This window comes from Poecilia reticulata, chromosome 2 (genome assembly GCF_904066995.2).
Source record: "Poecilia reticulata chromosome 2, P_reticulata-male-v2, whole genome shotgun sequence".
NCBI classification, from domain to species: domain Eukaryota; kingdom Metazoa; phylum Chordata; class Actinopteri; order Cyprinodontiformes; family Poeciliidae; genus Poecilia; species Poecilia reticulata.
The window spans coordinates 15,089,367-15,111,207 of NC_088831.1; the positions used below are offsets into that span (position 1 = coordinate 15,089,367).

General features: G+C 44.8%; 3 protein-coding genes across 5 annotated transcripts in view; 2 read left to right on the plus strand and 1 right to left on the minus strand.

The window, feature by feature from the left end:
• Positions 1-35: 35 nt before the first annotated feature.
• LOC103456667 (dynein light chain Tctex-type 1-like) lies at positions 36-8,351 on the plus strand. The gene is made up of 6 exons (XM_081598247.1): positions 36-183; positions 6,178-6,355; positions 6,550-6,591; positions 7,462-7,585; positions 7,958-8,035; positions 8,120-8,351. The coding sequence occupies exons 1-6, from the start codon at positions 137-139 to the stop codon at positions 8,191-8,193; spliced, it is 543 nt and encodes a 180-aa protein (XP_081454373.1). The 5' UTR covers positions 36-136; the 3' UTR covers positions 8,194-8,351.
• Positions 8,352-8,944: 593 nt separating this feature from the next.
• On the minus strand, positions 8,945-15,295 carry cybb (cytochrome b-245, beta polypeptide (chronic granulomatous disease)). The gene is made up of 13 exons (XM_008396350.3): positions 15,175-15,295; positions 14,827-14,919; positions 14,236-14,346; positions 14,083-14,167; positions 13,533-13,681; positions 12,388-12,569; positions 11,739-11,871; positions 11,560-11,652; positions 11,231-11,484; positions 10,346-10,508; positions 9,782-9,928; positions 9,565-9,689; positions 8,945-9,490 (listed from the first exon to the last, which is right to left on the minus strand). Exons 1-13 carry the CDS (start codon positions 15,217-15,219, stop codon positions 9,373-9,375), a joined length of 1,698 nt encoding a protein of 565 aa, XP_008394572.2. The 5' UTR covers positions 15,220-15,295; the 3' UTR covers positions 8,945-9,372.
• Positions 12,454-21,841, plus strand: part of crfa4 (cytokine receptor family, class I receptor 4) — a 29,309-nt gene continuing 19,921 nt past the window's right edge. For 2 of the 3 annotated variants that reach the window (XM_081598204.1, XM_081598210.1), the window contains exons 1-2: positions 12,454-12,584; positions 18,453-18,827. In XM_081598204.1, coding sequence (XP_081454330.1) covers positions 18,616-18,827 — 212 coding nt within the window. In that variant the 5' untranslated portion in view covers positions 12,454-12,584; positions 18,453-18,615. Of the gene's footprint in view, positions 12,585-18,452; positions 18,828-19,987; positions 20,160-21,841 lie in introns of those variants that run through there. The other variant, XM_081598213.1, reaches the window with a different exon arrangement.

A 21,841-nucleotide genomic window follows, 5' to 3' on the forward strand; every position in this document is an offset into this window, starting at 1 on the left:
AACACCAGGTAAAGAAATACAAGCAGCAGGCGCGGAGCTATAGGGGGCCTGGGGGACGGCTGCCCCCGGGCCCAGGCCGGAAGGGGGCCCGGGTCTGGAGGTGCCAGGGAGGGAGGAATGGTTTCAAGACTCTTTAATGTCTGATTTTAGACGGAGAAAGTGTGCCCTCGCCTGTTCAGAAAGGTATATGTAAGTTACTGTCCCAACCCGCACCCCCGCCCCTCCCCAACAGTTTCCAGCAGCGCAGACGATACACGTGAGGGGCCCGGTCATTGGCCCCGCACCCCGGCCCAACGCCGACTTGTTCCGCTAGTGACAAGCAGAGTTATGTTAGCGAGGCACAACGACGTGTTTCTTTAAAGTTAGCCTAGCATGCTGTTAGCTGGTAACATCTGGGTAATTAACGCACATTAGCTACACAGGATAACGAAGAAAAACATTAACTATGCTGCACCGGGTTTTATTCTTAGCGCGTTATTTAAATTTACAGCTCAGAACATTTTCTTAAATCAAGTTTGCTGTAATTTAAAACGACTTTAAAGTCTAAAATGTGAAAACCTGCGGCTGGTGATGATGGTCCTGAGCGAGGAGACGAATTTAAACTCAAAAATATGTTATTGATCTTAAAATAAAAATGAAATGTTGGAGCTCTGAAGAATTTTTAATTAATATTATAGTTATTGGTGAAACTCCACCAGTTTGAACGAGTTTATGCTGAAAACTAGAAAATTCCTGCAGAAATTTTAAAGGGGCATGCCAAAGTGTGCCCGTCGGCTTTGACGCAGCGTTATGATGTTAAAAATTAGCGTTAATGCTAAAGAAAGCTGCAACGTAGTCAATTAACTGTGGAGAGGCAGAAGCATGTTGACTAAGCTGTAGTTGTACCATTCATTATGTTAAAATTGATGCATGAGCTAAAATTAGCCAATATGCTAATGTTAGCTTAAATGCTGGCAGTAGCATGTGGAGCAACAGGACCATGTTGTTTTAATTTTACTACTCCATTCAGTATACTAAACATGTCTAATTAATGAGAAAATTAGCTAAAAGCTAACTTTAGGTCAAAATGCTAGTGCACTAGTCAAAGGAAGTGAAATGCTAATGTTTGTGCTAATGTTAATGAACTGCCTTGCTGCGCAAGGCAGTTCACTATCCTGAGAAATAAATAACATAAAAAAAGCTTATATTATTGCACCGCCTACGGCGGTGCACTAACACGAGAGGAATATGCAGACTTTTATTTTGAAACTTTCAGCTAGCGTCTTTTTAACTACCACACCAATTCATTGTGTTACTGTAGTTTGTTTAAACCAGTCACATAAAGGCCAAAAGAGTAATGACCTGATGTGAAAAATGTCAAGGCTTTTATTTTGAAACTTTCAGTAAGCTTTATTTACAATAACTTTACAATAGCTTTTTTATTTACAGTGGATTACACACTAATCCAATGTGTAACTGTGGTTTGGTTAATCCAGCTAAATAATACCCCATACAGCAAGCAGATCTAAGAGCCAGCTCATCACTATGTGCTATTTGAGAGTTCCACCATGTTGTAGTTCTGACCTTCAGTCATTGTAGTTCTAAAGAGCAGCTCAACTATCGTGTGAGTGAGACACAAAGGGATAAACAGATTCTAACTGTTTGAAGCAGTTAATTTATCTGAACAAAGCAGTCCAAACATCTCCATCCTATTCAGGATCTATTAGAGTGATCCGAAAACCGTGTGAAGCATATAGTCAAGGGGGCTCAAATGCTAATGTTTGTGCTAATGTTAATGAACTGCCTTGCTGCGCAAGGCAGTTCACTATCCTGAGAAATAAGTAACATAAAAAAGGCTAATATTATTGCACCGCCTTCGGCGGTGCACTAACACTAGTGGTATAGGCAGACTTTTAATTTGAAACTTTCAGTAAGCTTCATTTTAATGACCACGCTAATTCAATGTGCAACTCTGGTTTGTTTAAACCAGTCCCATAAAGCCCAAAAGACCAATAAACTGATGTGAAAAATGTCAGGGCTTTTATTTTGAAATTTTCAGTAAGCTTCATTTTAAATAGACACACTAATCCAATGTGTAACAGTGGTTTGGTTAATCCACCAATATAATGCCCAAAACAGCAAGTAGCTCTACATTCCAGCTCAGCCCTCCTCTGTAATAACTGAATGATCCGCCATGTTGTAGTTCTGACCTTCTGCTCTGCCCTCTGTATTAAGGTGTTTCCCCATGTTTAGAACTACAGAGACCTTGTAGGCCAAACCAGCAGTTGCCATAGCGATCAAGCCTCTGCCAACTGCTGTGTGTGTGTGAGAGACACTTCATGCAACTTTGAGAACACCCAGTCATTTTAATGAAAAAAGCAGTCTGAACGACCCCTTCCCATTCGGGAACCGTTATGCCGATCCAAAAACCGTTTGAAGCGTATGAGAGGGCTTCTTGTCGTCTCCGATAGTCCCGTTATTCATATCTGTAGGTCATTCACAATAATTGCACTGATGAGAGAAAAATGGTGTGTGGTGAGCTCAGTAATTTTTCAAAAACCTATATTAAATACTGAGGAGGAGCGTCAGTTGGTCATGTCCCATCACTTTGCTCTGAAGCACCTGGACAGAAAACCGTAAGCCCTAGAGAAATTTTGAAAACATTTTACCGGAGCAGACATGCGGTGCTATCTCCTGACCAACTTTCATACCAATAGCACAAGTTTTACGGCCATGAGAGCGATTTCAAAATTATTTTTGGGTCAAAATTCCACTCTGTTCCTCACTCTAAAAAGCGGCAGTTGGTTTCAGTTACACTCTAACGTTTCGGCAGTTGGAAATTTCGCTCGTTTTTCGCTTTTTACGTCGCCGTCGTAACTCCGATCCCCTATAAAAGTAATAGCTCCCTTCTCGGCATCGAGCCGCACGATTTGATACCACTTTTGTGGGTGGGCACGCAGCGGTACGAGCCGCATTAACGGTGACGGAAGAATAATAAATAAACTAGAAAATTCCTGCAGAAATTTTAAAGGGGCATGCCAAAGTGTGCCCGTCGGCTTTGACGCAGCGTTTTGATGCTAAAAATTAGCATTAATGCTAAAGAAAGCTGCAACGTAGTCAATAACCTGTGGAGAGGCAGAAGCATGTTGACTAAGCTGTACTTGTACCATTCATTATGTTAAAATTGATGCATAAGCTAAAATTAGCCAATATGCTAATGTTAGCTTAAATGCTGGCAGTAACATGTGGAGCAACAGGACCATGTTGTTTTAATTTTACTACTCCATTCAGTACACTAAACATGTCTAATTAATGAGAAAATTAGCTAAAAGCTAACTTTAGGTAAAAGTGCTCTTGCACTAGTCAAAGACAGTGAAATGCTAACTTTTGTACAAATGCTAATGAACTGCCTTGCTGCGCAAGGCAGTTCACTATCCTGAGAAATAAATAACATAAAAAAAGCTAATATTATTGCACCGCCTACGGCGGTGCACTAACGTGGGAGAAATATGCAGACTTTTATTTTGAAACTTTCAGTAAGCTTCATTTTTGTTTCACATTGGATTTATGGCCACATTAATCCAATGTGTAAAAGTCCAGCTATATAAGGTTTTAAAAAACGACATATTATTGCACCGCCTTGAGAGGAGTATGCAGGCTTTTATTTTGAAAGTTTAAGTAAGCTTCATTTTAATGACCACGCTAATTCAATGTGCAACTCTGGTTTGTTTAAACCAGTCCCATAAAGCCCAAAAGACCAATTACCTGATGTGAAAAATGTTAGGGCTTTTATTTTGAAATTTTCAGTAAGCTTCATTTTAAATAGACACACTAATCCAATGTGTAACAGTGGTTTGGTTAATCCACCAATATAATGCCCAAAACAGCGAGTAGCTCTACATTCCAGCTCAGCCCTCCTCTGTAATAACTGAATGATCCGCCATGTTGTAGTTCTGACCTTCTGCTCTGCCCTCTGTATTAAGGTGTTCCACCATGTTTAGAACTACAGAGACCTTGTAGGCCAAACCAGCAGTTGCTATAGCGATTAAGCCTCTGCCAACTGCTGTGTGTGTGAGAGACACTTCATGCAACTTTGAGAACACCCAGTCACTTTTAATGAAAAAAGCAGTCTGAACGACCCCTTCCCGTTCGGGAACCGTTATGCCGATCCAAAAACCGTTTGAAGCGTATGAGAGGGCTACTTGTCGTCTCTGATAGTCCCGTGATTCATATCTGTAGGTCATTCACAATAATTGCACTGATGAGAGAAAAATGGTGTGTGGTGAGCTCAGTAATTTTTCAAAAACCTATATTAAACACTGAGGGGGAGCGTCAGTTGGTCATGTCCCATCACTTTGCTCTGAAGCACCTGGACAGAAAACCGTAAGCCCTAGAGAAATTTTGAAAACATTTTACCGGAGCAGACATGCGGTGCTATTTCATGACTAACTTTCATACCTATAGCACAAGTTTTGCGGCCATGAGAGCGATTTCAAAATTATTTTGGGGTCAAAATTCCACTCTGTTTCTCACTCTAAAAAGCGGCAGTTGGTTTCAGTTACACTCTAGGGTTTCGGCAGTTGGAAATTTCGCTCGTTTTTCGCTTTTTACGTCGCCGTCGTAACTCCGATCCCCTATAAAAGTAATAGCTCCCATCTCGGCATCGAGCCGCACGATTTGATACCACTTTTGTGGGTGGGCACGCAGCGGTACGAGCCGCATTAACGGTGACGGAAGAATAAACCTATAATAAAGAGGCGTTCTATTAGGTGTAGAACAATAGGTGCCTGCCATGCAATGCATGGAGGCAGTACTGACTTGCTTCGCAAGTCAGTACTGCTCTCCTTATGCATTGCTATGGCATGCCCCTAAATATAGAGACATTCTATTGGGTGTAGAACAATAGGTGCCTGCCATGCAATGCATGGAGGCAGTACTGACTTGCTTCGCAAGTCAGTACTGCTCTCCTTATGCATTGCTATGGCATGCCCCTAATAAGAGCTGGAAAGTTTTTCCTAATGCGAACAAACGCCTGGGAGCAACCATCTTTACTCTACACACCATCCATTAGAGGTGTGCCGATCGATCGGCATCGATCATAATCGGCCGATTTCCGTGAAAAAGTGTATGATTAGTGATCGCCGATCACTGTCTCTTGTTGCCGATCACCTATATCTCATTCGCATCCTGCGTGTGCAGCTGTCTCCTCTTTCCTTCACACTCCGCAAGCGCGCAGCAGTAAATCCTAAGCAGCGTGGTGTGGAACACGAAGCTGAAGTTGGCTTCCGATTCCAGCTTCTGATTCGGGAAATGGCTAAAGGGCGATTCCACCTAATTTTTCCACTACTTTCCCCATCTTTAATCGACTCTAGTTTAAAAACTACAACCCCTATACTCTTCAAACCTGGACTGGATTATTCGGCTCTAATAGTGGAATATTTAGAACAATGTTTATGATTTGTGAAAATTTTATCTGATTTGTGAAACTTCAATAAAGGTTGATATTTACCACTGTTTTTGCATCTGGGTTGCACTACTAGAATTGCTTCAGCTCCAAAACTACAATTCCGTCATGCCTAGGTGGGCCCCATGTGGGGAAAAGGAGGGCAGATCAGATGGGTCCCTTATGGGTTTGTCCGCGGGTTCCACGGTGGCCCTATGGGTTTGCCCATGTAGGGCCACAGCCCACATGGGCCCTACATGGTGGTGGGCCCACATGGGTTTGTCCATTTTAGGGCCCATGTAGGACCCACGTAGGCTGTGGCCTTACATGGGCAAACCCATGTGGGGCCACCGTGGAACCCGCGGACAAACTCATATGGGACCCATATATCAGCCCTCCTTTCCCCCACATGGGGCCCACCTAGGCATGCTGGCGGGGTGACTGGTGCTGTCATAGCGGCTGATGACATCACCAGTCAGCTGACTCTTGAAAAAGGTCTAGTTTTCTATATCAGATGTTTTATTAAGAGTAAAAGGTTTTGTGAAGCTGATTGATTGTTTTTACTGAACATCAACACTTTCTTTCTTTATTACAGAAACATGTTTGGGTCAGACAGTAAAGGAATAACGAACAGCTAATTTAGAGATAATTATTTATGAAAAATATTTTTTAATGGAATGAAACATCTTGTTTTATTTGATTTTTGCTGCTGATAGAAAAATGACTTCATTTGAAAAAATTTTGTTGTTCCTCAGAGTCACCAGCAGGTGGCAGCAGCGCCTCCTTTCAGCTGTCAGGAAGTCTGGACCAGACTCGGCTTTTTCTCCCAGTAAACCGGTTCGTTTCCCAGTTTCCTTCCAGTTAACGGAGTCGAAAGGCGGCTTGAAGCGGGGACAGCTCGCCGGGATGGAAGAGTATCAGAACGGCAGCGAGGTTGGTGTCTGAGCCGGTAGTTTACTTTGGTTTGCGGATGTTAGAAGGGAGGAGTTAGCTGGAAGCTAACCGGCTAACATAGCCGCTCTCAGCAGCTCCAGGAAGGTTGTACTGGAAATAGTTGATTTCTTTCCTCCTGTTGTCTGACTGCTCGGCCTGTTGATTTACTGCTGATGTTCTGTGATGTTTTTCAGGGTTCATTCAACTCAGAGGAGGCGGAGAACGTCGTCAAAGAGGTAAAAACACGTAATTTCCAATAGTCTGCATAGAAACGGCCTCGGAAGCGTATTTAACAATTGTATCAACTTTTTCATGCGATTTTTGAGAATGGATTGAGTTCACGTCTAAAAATAGACACAATAAAGACTTAACAGTATAAAAACCTGTTTCCTGTTTGTGTAATTCCCGGCAGTGTTTTCATGTTTTAATCGCTCAGCATTTTAACTTTTTCTGATTTATTGTATTTAGTCAATTTACTGACAAACGAGGCTTTAAAATTAAAATGACCTCCAATAGTTTGGCTTTTTATTTATTTATTTTGCTGCATTCATGTTCAAAGGCTGATTTAAGATTTAAATTATCTATCTCTATTGCACAGTTATTTTAAAGTTGAAGAAAATTAGAGATTAGTTTCTTTATGCTTTTATATTTTAGATGCCAAATTTTACAAGAAATATTTCCTATTGCTAACATTTTCCAGTTTATAGGAAACTAACAGCTTATTTTAAACTTTGAACAATGAAAACCTTCATCAGTCTAGTGCAGTTCAGAAGTTACTGAATTATATTTTATTTAAATATCTCGTGAACTTCAGAGTTGAGATTAAAAACTGGAGTGACTAATTTATGGTTGCTGGTTTTCATAAAATGGCTCTTCTTTAAATTTTCCATTGATAAATTTTACATGAAAAGTAAAGATTTCTTCCAATTTCTTTGTGTTTTGTGTCGTGTTAATATGTTGAACACCCTGAGCTCCTCTTCCTGTTGGGTTGTTACAGCAGAAATCAGCAGCTCGGATCAGTAATAAATCGTGTATTTTTAGCGTTTCCCTGGCAACGCGCCACACCGCTGACTAACTCATGACTGATGGCGGTGTGTTTGCGTCAGGGCATCGAGAGCGTCCTCGGGGGAGACGACTACAACCAGACTCATGTGAACAAATGGACGGCCGCCATCGTGGAGCGCTGCCTCACGCAGCTCGTCAAGCTCAACAAGCCCTACAAATACATTGGTACGCAGTGGACCAGTCAAAGCCCGCAGCACCAGCCTCTGTTCTCACTGCTAAACTGGCCATCGCTACTTTCACAGATTGGTACAAATTCAACTACAAAACTATGATTGGGAAAACCCGGCATACCTTCACTCTGATCAATATTCCCAATAATAACCACACATCAACTAATAAATTCATCACTTTGAGCCATACATCATCAGGCCTCATTTCAGTGATTGGACTAATTTACAGAAACCTTCCAGCTCAGTCAGAAAGCTGGATCTGCTGAGTCAGAATGAACCTGGTTCTGCTCTTCTGTTTTTATGAAGGTTTGATGGTTTTCAGCGCCTGAAGATAAAAAAAAAATGATGATAAACTGTTTGTGCACAGTGACGTGTTCAGTGATGCAGAAGACCGGCGCTGGCCTCCACACAGCCAACTCCTGCTTCTGGGACACCAGTATGGACGGTGAGCTGGGACCTCAGGAAAACCTATGTTTCTCTGATCGGGGATCAAAGTTCATCCCATAATAATATGACTGTTCTCCCGCAGGCAGCTGCACCGTGCGGTGGGAGAACCGCACCATGTACTGCGTGGTGAGCGTGTTCGCCGTCTGCATCGCCTAGGAGCGGCGGGGCTGCAGTACTGCGGGCCGCCGGCAGGGGGCGGCGGAGAGCTTCAGGGTTTAAACTGCTGCAGCGCTGCGGGCCGCCGGCAGGGGGCGGAAGAGAGCGGTTTTGTATCAGAGCTGCTGCACAATAAACAGTTTCTGGACAAAACTTAATGTTTTATGTCTAAGCTTCTTTTATTCGTTTCAGTGACGGTTGGTGTCTAAACGTTTCCATAGCAACGCCTCATCCTACATTAATCTGAAGCTCGTTGGTGTTTCTGCTCCAATATTTCTCTCATTTATTAATTAAACTGAATGAATTAGTTTTTCTCTTGATGAAGCAGGATAACTCTGAGCTCAGCATGTTATTAAAAGCTAATCAAGTTTTTCTGTTGCATTTTCCTCCTCTGGTCCTGAACCAAAGTTCATTTGCATCTAGACCTTTTCAGGCATGATGCTGCCACCACCATGCTTTACTCTTCATGATGGGGGGTCTATTTGCAAATGTTGGCTGAATTTACTATAATAAATGAATATTGTAAATATGATAAATATTTATCATTCACTGTATTTACCATATAGTAAATAAATATTGAATGTATTATAATGATATAATAATTGAATATTTACTCTAGCAATTGCTGGCAGGTTTGGACTGGTCCATCACAGGAACTTCCTGAAGCTTCATAAATGAATCACATTAAATCATTTTAATATTTGACGCTTGCAGAAATTCATCTTTAAAACCAGGAAATTAACTCACTGAGAAACGTGAAACAATTTGGATTTTAATTAATTTGCATTTTGAGCAGGAAGTATCTACAATAAAAGCTTCTAATTTAATAAAGCAAAAAAAAAAAAAGTCATCAGGTTTAACCTGGATCAGCAGCACAACGGCTTTTATTTTGAAAAGCAACTTTGTTTTCTGAGGATGTTCTCATTATTTCCATTATTTTTCAGGTTTAAACGTTTCACAAAGAGCTGCTGCTAGGTCACAAGCTTTTCTGAATAAAAGCCTCTCCTGGATTTGCAGATGCAGCCATCACGTCTCGGGCTTTGTTTGTGCCACCTGAAGGTCTCCTCAGAGGAAGGAAGTTTGGAAACGACCTTAAAGGTCAAGCAGCAGAGGAAGAAGAAGCTGGTGGCTGTTGCAGCAACGTGGCTGTTGCAGCAACATGTTTGCGCCACGCGGCGGTCAGAAGTTCTCCTTGTTGAAGATGAACTTGACATCGGCCTCGGAGTGAGACAGGCACTGCTTCTCCAGAGACTTTCCCAGCTGAGGCGGGCCGCACAGGAACACGCCCACCTTGGACCTGCCGACCAGAACCAGAACCGGGGTTAGAGGACAGAACCGGTGAGCCGCCACCTTACTGGGTACCGGCCTCACTTGGGGTGCTTGGCGGCGATGTTGGTGAACTCGTTGTCCCAGTTGGGCTTTCCGTAGAGAGTCTTCTGCTTCAGCCCGGTGATCGGGTCGTTCTCCGCCTCGTGGTGGACCCGGAAATGAGCCGCCTGGTTCCGGAGCAAACACAACGCTTTCACTGTTGGACGCTGACACAAACAGGAGGCAAGGAGCGGTCGTAATGTTCTGCCCGGTCCAGTACCTCCGTCTCCTTCCAGCGCGTCAGGTAGATGTTGTAGCTCAGGAAGTCGGCCATGTCTTTGTCCGCCATCTGGCGCTCCAGGGACTGCAGGAGGTCCGCGAACCACTCAAAGGCCTGGGTCTCCGGACACAACCAGTAGAAGTAGATCTGCAACAGAACCGCCCGTCAGGCAAGGTTCTGATCGGGTTTTACTCTAGAATCTGCTGCGATGCTAAAGCTTCGCATTAACCGCAGAACAAACTAAAGCATCTGGGATGGAAAATGTGGCTGGATTCGACTGTTTTACCAAAAATGAACAACTTAATGGTTTTGTGGGCGGGGCTAAAAAGTACCCCCACCCCCAAAAATCACATGTTGCTGTGATTAGCTGGCTCTTGTGCTCTGACTGGGATGAAACATAAATCCAGATCTCATTTGTAGAGTAATTCAACAATTTTTCCTTGACATTTCCCAGAAAATATTAATAAAAGCAGATTTAGTGTCTTTTAGATCCAAGATGGGGACATTTTAACCTAACAGCATTCTGAAAGCTGATATTTCCCTGTCTGAACCGACGTGTCCCACCTTCTTGGTGAAGACGTCCTGGTTGTTCTGGATGTGTTTGTACCACACAGACTTGAGGATGGAGGCGAAGGGCGTCACGCCGATTCCCGCCCCCACCAGCATCACCACCTCGTAGCGGAACACGTCTTCGCTGGCGGTTCCGAACGGCCCATCGATGGCCATCCTGAGGACCAACACAAAAACATGCAAGCCGACCTGCCGTCACTGCCACACAATAACACCGGAGCTGGATGTTTACAGGGCAAAAAGCAGAAAAAGATGTACATTTAGCTTCTCTCATTCAGTCTTTTATTAATATTTGAGTCTAAGCTGAGAAATGTGACACCAGAAACATCCTGCCTCTTTGCAAAACATGCTGTAAATCTGTAAACCAGTCATTCAACGAGTTCAATTTAATAAATGTCAGATTAGGACTAAACGGAAAGCCAGGTAAATATAATAAGCTTTATTGCTGTCTCTTTAAGACCAGTCCGCTAACAGCAACCTTTTCTGATTGGTCAGCGTCTGGAGGCGTTTAAAGATCAAGTTTGATGCTTTTAAAATAATTTCTGGACAAATGTGGAAGCAGAAGTTCCAGTTCAAACTGATTCATTCATGACGGTGAATAAGTGCCACATCTCAGATTGTCTGATGGTTTTAGTTTTGAACTGCAGGTAGTTTGGAGGAAGGCAGCAGCTCTGATGGATCCAGCAGGTCTGAAAAGCAGTTCTATTATCTGCACCTTTTAATGGTGTAACTGCAGCATTTCTAAGGTTTCTATGGCTGCCGGCTCATTTCTCAAACACACAATACGCCTCCCACAGCTTTCAGAGCTGCTTTCAGCGGCCCTGGAGGCTGGGCAGCCATCAGGTTGGAGTAATGAGGCTCGTTTTCACAGCGGCGTACTTTGGGAGCTTCCAGGCCTCCTGCTGCTCCGGCTTGTCCCCGCCGCAGGCCTCGTACAGCGCCTGCGTCCAGTCCCCGACGATCCGGATGTGGGCGCTGAAGTAGTCCTCCTCCGGGGCGGAGGTCAGGGTGAAGGGGTGCCACTCCAGCCTGGAGACTGACGGACACTGGATGAAGACGTACTGACCCACCTCCATGCTGAAGCCTTTCTTCTTCATCTGCAGCTCCAGCGTCTTGGAGGGATGCATCACCACCTGGGGGAAGAACAGGGTCAGGAACAGGGTCAGATAAAGGGTCAGGGTCCGTCTGGCTCAGTAGAGTGCAGTTACCTTGGTGATGACCACTTTCTGATGGGACCGGTAGAGGCGAACCAGCCGCTCACACACGTACAGGATCATGGGGCCCACAACATACTGCCACGTCTGAGGAGAGCAAAAGGTTTGAGGAGAGAATCAGACGGAGAGGATACGACCGTTCGGCGTCTCGGCTTGGAGGCTTGGCGGCTCACCCCAGGCGGGTTCCCTGCGAACTCGGGGATGGCGCAGCCTGACTCGTTTTTGCCCCAGTCAGGGAAGTGGTCGGCGCACTTGATGGGGTTGTTGGTCTGCAGGCTGAGCGGAGTCTGTCCTCGTACGATTCGCCTGCAGCCACAAATGGGTCGAGGAATCATCAGAACATTCCAGCTAAACCCGGCAGAACCAGAACGAAGCCGACATTATTCTCCTTTAGTTCACCTTTAGTCTGGAACATTTAACATTTAGGTTGAAACGTAACCAAGAAGCTTCAGGTCTGAACCCTGACCTGGACCTCAGGTTCTGCTGTCCCATGCCAACGCTCCTCTGGGTCAGCACCAGGTACTGGCAGAACCTGCTGACCAGCTAACTGGGCAATGTCAGCCAGTCACATGAAGGTGAAGTCAGTCTGAATGTTTGCTAGAGTTCAAAGGTCAGACTGCTTTTCCATCTGGAGTCTGAGACCTGATCGTCCATCTGGATCCGACCAGAACAGGTTCTATGAAAGTTTTACTTCAGACTGTCTTGTTTGTGTTGTTGCTTCAGTCTGATGGTTGCTCTGGACCATCCAAAACCGTTTAAGTCTAGAAAAGTCCGGGCCGGTTTAGTCTACGACCGTTGACCCGGATGTGTTTCTGATCTTACCCGTAGCCGTGGAACACCAGGCCGATGAAGAAGATGATGAAGAGGTGGTGCGTGTACCAGAACACCTCGAAGTACGACCTCCGGATGACCTCCATGGACGACGTGACGATGAGGATGAGAGCCAGCGTGATGGCGACGCCCGTCAGCCCGGCGATGGTGGTGAACATGACAATGGTGGGGCTCTGCACCAAGCACAGGTACTGGGGTTACTGGGAGGTATTGGGGGTTACTGAGAGGTACTGGGAGGTACTGGGGGTTACTGTGATTACTGGGAGGTTACTGGGAGTTTTACTGGTGTTTACTGGTAGTTGTGGCGTTTGATCTCAGTGTGGTCAGCCTGCATGTTCAGCTGCAGTTCCTCTGTAAATCCTCGGCTTGTTGACCAACTTCCCTCTTTTACTAAACAGCGTTTTGACAGAATGTTGTTCCTCAAACTGCTGAGATTAAGAACGGCAGAAAAACCTGATGAACCATGAAGGTTAGCTGACGAGACGCGCTGCAGATACCCAACTCATATATTCAGATCAGAACCGCGGCTGCAGCTCCAACAACCAGAACCAAACAATTACTCTCTAGTAAGAGCAAAAAGTATTTCGTAAAACGTTTGCTGAAGTATCAGTCATTCAATAATTAAAAATTACAATATCAGACGGACAAAAATATAAAGTTAAGTGGAAACTTCATGTCAATAATTCATAAAATCAACAAAAATTAATAAAAACTGAAATTTTAACAAAACGTGCAGGTTTATGATTCTGGTTTAACTTGTTTGTTTTCATTCAGTGGATAAAAAATCCAGAAATTTTACTAAAGTGAAGAAATCCTTCAAAATAAAATGACTGAAGGAAAAATAAAAAGTGCAGAGCAGAAAAAATACTAAAGTAACTAGTTACTCCCAACTCTGAGTATAACTAGGTTTCTAATGACAGAGACTGATTCTTCATCATCATCATCATCATCGTCGTCATCATCGGCTGCTTCTGAGCAAACTGATGGGAAAGTTAAAAAAAGAATTGAAGAGGAAACGTTTCTGTGATTGAGCAACCAGCGGTTGCTTTCACAACGTTTAGCAACAATGGAAAGCTGCCAGGTTGCTCCATCGCCAAACAGCAACCACGGAGAGTTGCTGGGGAAGCGTTGCTCACCGTCTCATTGCTCCTGATGGGGTTGAGGAAGGACGCGTTGTCCCCGTTGCCGATATCAGACAGAACGAAGGGCAGCAGGTCAACGCTGCGGTTCAGCTGGGCGTCCATGAAGAACTCAAAGTTGAACAAGTGAGCAATGATGTGGACGGCTGCAACAGAGCAACGTTCAGCAATGTTCAGCAACAGAGCAACATTGATCAGTCATCAGCTTCAGTAGAACCATCAGCTCTGATCTCTGAGGATTTAAATGGCTGAAAAGCAGGAAGTTACTTTGGCTGAGTGGGGAACCTCAGGGCTGTTGACTCACTCCTCTGTTTCACTTGGCAAAATTATTAAATAAATTGATCAAGAAATAAATAAATTGATCTAGAAATAAATAAATCGATCTAGAAATATGTACATTTACAAGTAAGTAAATTAAATGTAAAATAAATAACTAGAAGTAAATATAAAACTAAAGAGATTAATAAATCAAAATGAACAAATCTAAGAATCAGAGAAATATTGATGAACATAAATAAAAACAGTTTGTATCTGGTGTTTCTCTGACCTGTGTGGAAGGCGATCATGTAGGCCACTAGCTTGTGAAACGTCAGGTTCCGGTCCAGCTGCCGCGCCGCGGTTCGGCTGCAGCACTGCAGAGACACAGAGGGTCTGATGAGAACCAGACCGGAACCGAGCCGGTTCTCGGAGCGGTTCCTACCTGGATGGATCCTCGCAGCAGTGACAGCAGGTTCCTGCAGACCGGCAGAAGGATCAGCATGCAGTTAAAGTTCAGGCAGGCAGCCGGAGCTCTGGCCCAGGACAGGGCGTGCTGCGGAGACACAACACGTTACCAGTTCTGATCCAGCTACGGTCCGGAGCCGCTGACCCACCTAAACATCGGCACGGTGGAGGCAGCATCATGCCGGGGATCTGATCCCAGTTTATCGGAGACATTATCGGCCTTTTTCTCCTCTTTTACTAAAAGAGGAAGAAACCTGAAAGTTTGCAGGTGGAGCAGCTGCAGCTTTAGAGGAACTGAGACTGAAGCTCCGCGTGGTTCACAGAATACAGAAACTACTGAAATAAAATGGAAATAACTGAATAAAACAGAGTAAAACTGTGAAAACAGCCTGCTGCTCCGCATGTTTCAGAAACAGCAGAAAAACTTTGAATAAAACAGAGAAACTGAATAAAACTCTGATTAAAACCGACTAAAGCTCTGCATGTTTCAGAAATGTCACAGAAACTAACAGAAGAACTCGGACTGTGGCTGAAGCTGTGACCTCTGACCCGGCCGGTCCGGACTCACCCCTAGCAGAACCCGGGTGTAGAACCAACGGTCCACCAGGAAGACCATGTAGAAATGAACGAACATGAATCCATTGATTCCCAACCAGACCAGCTGGAAAAAAAATAAATAAATGGTGAATGAATAATTATAAATGAGTAATTCACAGAAATATTTCTACGCATTCAAACGGGCGGTTCTGGTCGGCTTTCATGACGTCACAACTAAACTATTAAAATATTTAAATCACAGTAGATCCAGTAGAATTCATAACCAGCATTAGTTTAGATCTGTTGATCAATAAATATCAATTATCTAATAATTAAATGTTTTAAAGCAGGTTCTGCCACAGCTGAAGGTTTTACTCACAATAACAAAGATGGAGAGCCCCTCATTGGCCACGAAGTTCCCCATGGCGACTGGGGAAGAGGAGGGAGGAAGGCTCCTTTATAGCTCCACTCACTCAAACAGGAAGTGGCTCACACTGAAACAGGAAGTAGCTGCTTCCTTCAGCGGACGGCTCCAGTTTTTAAATAAAAACTTTTTATTCCACATAAAAAACAATCAAACCGGAACCTCGTGGTTCCATCAGAACCGAACCGCTTCCTGCTGAGGAGGTCCACGTTAAATAATCTGCGCTGCGGTGGCGTTCCTCCAGCAGGGGGTAGCAGTCAGACATGATGGTGGAAGCATCATGCCCTGGGCTGCTCCCTGAAGTGGTCTAGTCAAAGCCTCCCCAATGCAGACACTCTCTGACTGCTCGGCTCACTGCAGACCGGTTATCGTGGCAACGGCCTCACATGGCCGTGGCAGGCTGGGTGCTGTTTCCATGGCGACCACAAGTCCTTCAGAGGAATAACCGGATCAGAACCAGAACCTTATCTGGATCAGAACCTGACCCAGTCCAGTGGCTGACTCTGTCAACTCGCCTTACATCAGAACCTGCAGTTCAAACTGGTCCAGTCAAAGTAAAGCTACAGTAAAAACTAATGTGAGTTTAGAGAAAGTTACTCTCAGCGCTGGACTGAATCAGACTGGGTCGGACCGGGTCCAAACTGCCGGCAGTTCGTTTCTGGGAGGAAGTGATGTTGACACTGAACTGCAGGACAGGAAGTGGATCATTTATAAAGCAGAACACCACCTGAAGACCGGTCCAGACCAGAACCACAACCACAACCAGAATCTGGTCTGAACTGGATCTGGGTTCTCCATCCGGTCTATCAGTCTCATTAAGTTCTGTTTGTTTGATTTTTGTTGTGGAAGGTTCAGGACTCTCTGGTCCTGACCCGCCCTTAACGCTGAACTCCTTGTGAAAAACATCAGTAGCATCCCACAGCATGATGCTGCCACCTGTAGCCTCTGAACATCAGGGCTGCATATTGATCAGCGGATTGTTCAGGTGATCTGAGTTGATCTGACCTGAAGGATCTTGTGTCGTCCATCTTGGTGACCTTGAGCTGTGGTGAAAGTTGGCTCCAGTCTGAGGGTTAAACCATCATTATTGATTTATTGATCTATTGGTTTATTGATCAGTTGAATCTCTGTGAACAGAACCTTCCAGATAAAGTGATTATCAGCCGGTGAAATGAGGTCGTGGCTTATCGTTTTATCAATTCATCTGGATTTAATAAAAGCCTCTGAATCTTCCAGTGGATTATGGACCATCAGGTCGCTGCTGATTGTTTCTGGGTTTAGCCGCCATGGTTACATCATAAAGCCTCAGAAACATGATGGAAACCACAAACGGCACCGCGGCAACCAGGATTTATTATCTACTGCTGCTTGTTCTGAACAAACAGTTTATTTATCTAAAACCAGACAGTGGAGCACACTTAAGCACTAAGCTAATGCAAACTGCTAATGCTTCACGTTAGCAGCAAAGCTAATGAAGCCGTGTCCAGCTGAAACCAGATGTTTACATATGCTACGGCTTCTCCTGGCATTTAATATGACCTCTCATCTGCTTCTTGGTGATGTCATAGCTTCCTAAGCTTCTGATTGGTCAGTTAGCAACAATTCAAATCTGCTGCTTCCTAGTGTAACATCAAGATCTCATGAAGAGAACAGAGAGCACAACAAACGTTCAAAACATGTTTTTATGAAACAAGTCCCGAGCTAACAGTAGCTCAGTTAACAGTAGCTGAGCTAACAGCAATGAGCTAACAGCACTCAGCTAACTTAGCTGAGCTAGCAGTAGCTCAGCTAGCTGCACCGAGCTAACAGCACTGAGCTAACTTAGCTGAGCTAACAGTAGCTCAGTTAACAGCACTGAGCTAACAGTAGCTGAACTAACAGCACCGAGGTAACAACGCTGAGCTAACAGTAGCTGAGCTAACAGTACTGATTTAACAGCACTGAGCTAACAGTAATGAGCTAACAGCACTGAGCTAACAGTAGCTGAGCAGCAGGCTGACGGCTGCATGATTTATTCAGCCGGTTGGAGGTTTGCTGATGACAGATTGAGTTCAGTTCCTCTGCTGGGAGCTGCTGCAGCCTCTGATGCTGATCTGATTATAAAATTGTCCCTTCACTCCTGCTCTTCCCTCCATGATGCTGCGTTTCCTTGTCGTCTGGTTCTGATGTGACAGAGATGTTTGTTTTGGTCCAAACAGGAAAACCTGGAAAAGATGAACCCAAAGATGGGTTCATCTTTCATATATTGGTTCATATATTGGATGGTTCTGATCAATGATTCTTCATGTTGGAATGGGCTAGTTAAAGCCCAGCTTCAGCATCTTCCAGACTTTAATGGTGAAATATTATTTTTGGAAAGCAGAGGTCAAAGGTCAGCAGAGGTGTGACAGAGCAGCACATCAGGTGTAATCTACACAAAAGGCTTTTGGGAGTTTTCCCCTCCTAATCTGACAGAAGTGGGATTAAATCTGTTGCTTAGCGACAGTGACATCATCGCCGACCCATTACACAATGCGTCATCATCATCATGAGCCGCCATGCTGCGTGGAGGACGCAGCATGCTTCAGGTGGTCCACAGGTCAAAGGTCAGGTTGGGGCAGAGCTACTGGCGTCACACAATGCGGTCCATTGGACAGAAAACTGTCTCTGCCTGAGACAAGAATGAGACATGCTAACATGCTAGCTGTCCAACTGGCATGACGCCATGTTGGGTGGTTTAGCTCCGCCTTCCCAGTGATCCCAGTGAGGCTAACTGGTTACGGAACCAGTCTCCTGAACCGCAGCGTAGCTAACTGAACCGGGCAACCATGTTGGGTTCTGGAGGAATCTGGACCGGCTCGACGCCACCGACCATTTGATTCACTTTGGAGGTTTTAATCTGTTCAATCTATCTCTAGATCTTCATCTTTATGTTTCTGTACCATTTTCATGTCAGCCTGTCTGATTCTGCAGCCTCTGCCTAAAACCGTGCTGCCCTCTACAGGCCGGGCGGTGGAACTGCAGCTGAATCTTTAGCTCAGTTGGCGTTATGTCACTCAGCACCTTTCAGGAACAAAATGTCCAGATCTGTGAAAAACTGAAATGATCATTGAATGTTTTATGTTCTTATTCATCACGTGGTAAATAATGAAGGGAACTTTTCATTGAGGCCCCGTCCCCCACCTTATTTGGGCGGTGACGTCACGGGACGAAGCCACTAGTTGTGGAGGATTAAATGTTCTTTCGGCCATCAGGCGCAGAAGAAGTGAAGCGGATCTGATCTGTTTCTGCTGAGGATTTGCAGAAGAGCCGCTGGTTCTTATCAGGCCGCCAGCCTCCGCCTCCAGGCCGCTTATCGCGCCGCTCCCCGGGCCTCAGGGCGGACGGAGGGGCGGGAGCTCCAGCTGGAGCCGGCGGATGACGCGGGGTCAGGTGGAGGCAAAGATCCTTAGCGCGGGGGGGGGCTCGGCTCAGAAAACTCGTCTCTGTCCGCTGGCAGCAGCTGCAGCAGCAACACCGATCTCTCGCGGAGCCGCGGCTGCACCGACCGACCGCCCGGACCCGAGCAGCGGGCAGCGGGTTGCGACAGCCCGGCCAGCAGCCTCCCAACGCGGCTTCAGCAGCTCCAGGTAAGGCCGCCGCTCAGGTGCGGCTCCGCCGACACAAGTTGAGCAGTTTGGCTGGAAAGCAGATTTAATGTGATTAATGAGCTACTTCTGCCATCATGTTGTTTGAACTCCTGCAGATGGAAGTTAAAGATTTACTGTCCCGCTGCAGAATCAGATTTTATCCTAAAACTAAAAGCTGGAGTTTCTTCTAAATGTCACCTGAAGCTGGTTTAAATGTTTCCTCCATCATCAGCATCAGCAGATGCTCTGCTTCATGAATTTAATGCCGGACTTTAGTCACCTCCCCTCCTCTGAGCAGCAGCCGGACTCTGAACACGTTCCTGTCAGATCAGAGCTGATCTTTATTCACACGGTTGTTGTGGAAACTTTAATCATTTATGGCCTGCAGAGGCTCACAACTCCTTCTGATTTTATTTCAAGGCAGACTGACGCTCAGTATTCTGCTTCAAACAGTTTTCTAAAGTTTTTTTGTTTTATAATTATGTGGATATGAACTTTCCACATAAGCCGCTGACATTTTCATCCACTTTCTGCTCTAATATAATTCTAGATCCTCAGATCAATCTATTAATCTGATCTGACCCGGCTGCTTCAAAACTATAAAATCCTACTATTATTGGTCCATAAATGCACCTCCAGCTCTGTTTTTAAAATGTCTGATGCTTTCATGCATAAATAAAGATAATCGTCATTTCTTCCATTTCACATGTGAGATGTTAAGAGAAAACCAGGAATAACTGCTGTCCCTTTAAGAAGTCTCTGTCTTTTCATTCGCTGACAGGGGAACATAGAAATATGAAATTATTTGTTTTGAAACAATTAAAATTTCCAGTTTAACCAGAATTACTGAACAGTTTTTATGGTTTTTGGCTTTTCTGACAAATAAAACCATTTAGTTTAGAATCATCAGACCAAACAAACTCTGAGGTCTAGAAACGGTTTAAACGTCGTCCAGATAGATTCTTTGTATTTTTCATTATAATTTATAATTTATTGATGCTTGGAGCAGCAGGAAACTTGCTGGGCTCTGCAGTGTAAAATCTGTTCTGGAGTGTAAAATTGGTTTATCCGCAGACGTTTGGTCCTAAAGGCGCCGTCAGGGGCCGTTTACCGTCACATTCCTGCTTCCTGCCCTCAGTGTCTTGTTTGCCTGTTCAGTAAAACGTCCCAAAGCGAAGATAATCTAATTGTCCTCGTTTAGAGGAAAACGGGGCAGGCGGCTGGAGCTAGTCTATCCCAGCTGCTCTGGAATGACAACGTACCTTCAGAGAGTCTGGGAAACGCCAGCAGCAGGTCCGGAAGCAGTTCTGGTACCACGACTCCTGGGTTCTGGTGGGTAACGGCGCACTGTTCGCTTACTTCTGAACTTTAGAAAAGGATTCACAGACCAATTGTCCCTCCTTACTGGGTTTGGTTCCCCGTCGTCTGGAGAAGAAACGATGAATAAGGAGCTGCCACTGCGGGAAAACACACACCGGTTCTGGAGGAGGAAGGTCCAATCCGGTTAATATCAGAACCAGAAATGATGTAAAGGAAGTAACCGTCAGTGAGACAGTTGTGGAGAGGTCTTGGTTAGGTCTTTGTTGAGGTCTTTGAGAGGTCTTGGTGAGGTCTTTGTCACAGTCTTGGTGAGGTCTTTGTTGAGGTCTTGATTAGGTCTTTGTTGAGGACTTGGTTAGGTCTTTGTTGAGGACTTGGTTAGGTCTTTGTTGAGGTCTTGGTGAGGTCTTTGTCACAGTCTTGGTGAGGTCTTTGTTGAGGTCTTGATTAGGTCTTTGTTGAGGTCTTTGTTAGGTCTTGGTGAGGTCTTTGTTGAGGTCTTGAGTAGGTCTTTGTTGAGGTATTGGTGAGGTCTTTGGTTAGGTTTTGATTAGGTGTTTGTTGAGGTCTCTGGTTGAAGAAGTGATGTCACCTCTCGGGTGGTGGCGACACTTTCACCTGTCCCGCCTGTCCCAACCAGGAGGTGACTCAATCAGGCTTCACTCTCCACCTCTTACTGACCTCTGACCTCAGTAGGTGTGATATCAGTCCAGCAGGTGTTGATGCTGCCTGAAGCATGGAGAAAATTTTCACACCTTGTCTTGTCATGCAGCCGACCGGTCAGACTGTCAGCAACGTCTGCAGAAATGACCACAGTTTGGTCGGTTGGATGGGTCTCTGGCTGTTGTGTACCTTCTTGCCTCCTTACCTCCATACCTCCTTACCTCTGTACCGCATGCACCAGTTGGTGAAAGTCTCTTTAAATCAAACTAAATCTACTCCATGACTCTTGTGGGGAGTTTTTCCGTTGCGCTGCGGCGTTGGAGTGATCCGTTATGCAACTGCAGAAAGATTACCAAAGCGTCAATAAGGGGAAAGAGACATAAATATTTGAGCAGCTCTAAAAGCTTTGAGGAGAAAACAATGGAGGCGGCTGGTTGGTTGTTGTTGATCTCTGTGGATCCAGTTGGTTTAACATGATCGTTTATTCAAAATAAAAATAAATTTGAGACGCTGAAGAAGCTTCTGGATGTTCCTCTTTACACTGTGTCCTTCCGTCTCTAGCAGGTCAAACACAAGATGGAAACTAATCCTGGTTCTGCTTGTCCTTCCAGAACCAGAACCAGCCTGTTCATCCGTTTGGACCCAGCCGGGTCCCGGGTCATGAGTCTGTAGGTTTAAATCTTCAGCTGGTCTATACGATGAATCCATTTGTGGGTCACTGCTGGCCCGGTTCTGGTTGATATGGAGACGTATCCATAAATGAGAGAAAACAAGTCATTTTTACAGTGCAGTGGGAAAAAGTAAAATATCGATCAATATTAATAAACATGAATATTAATAAATATTATGAACATCAAACAATAACGTGAATGAATATTACTCAACATTGTTAAACGTTATTAACATTAGTAAACATTATTTTCCAGTGAGCTGTTTGAAGAAAAGCTCCTAAAGTTGATTTTATTCTGAGTTGTGTTTTGCAGTGGACTGCAGCACCAAGATGCTGCGGTGTCAGAATCTGAACATTCTGA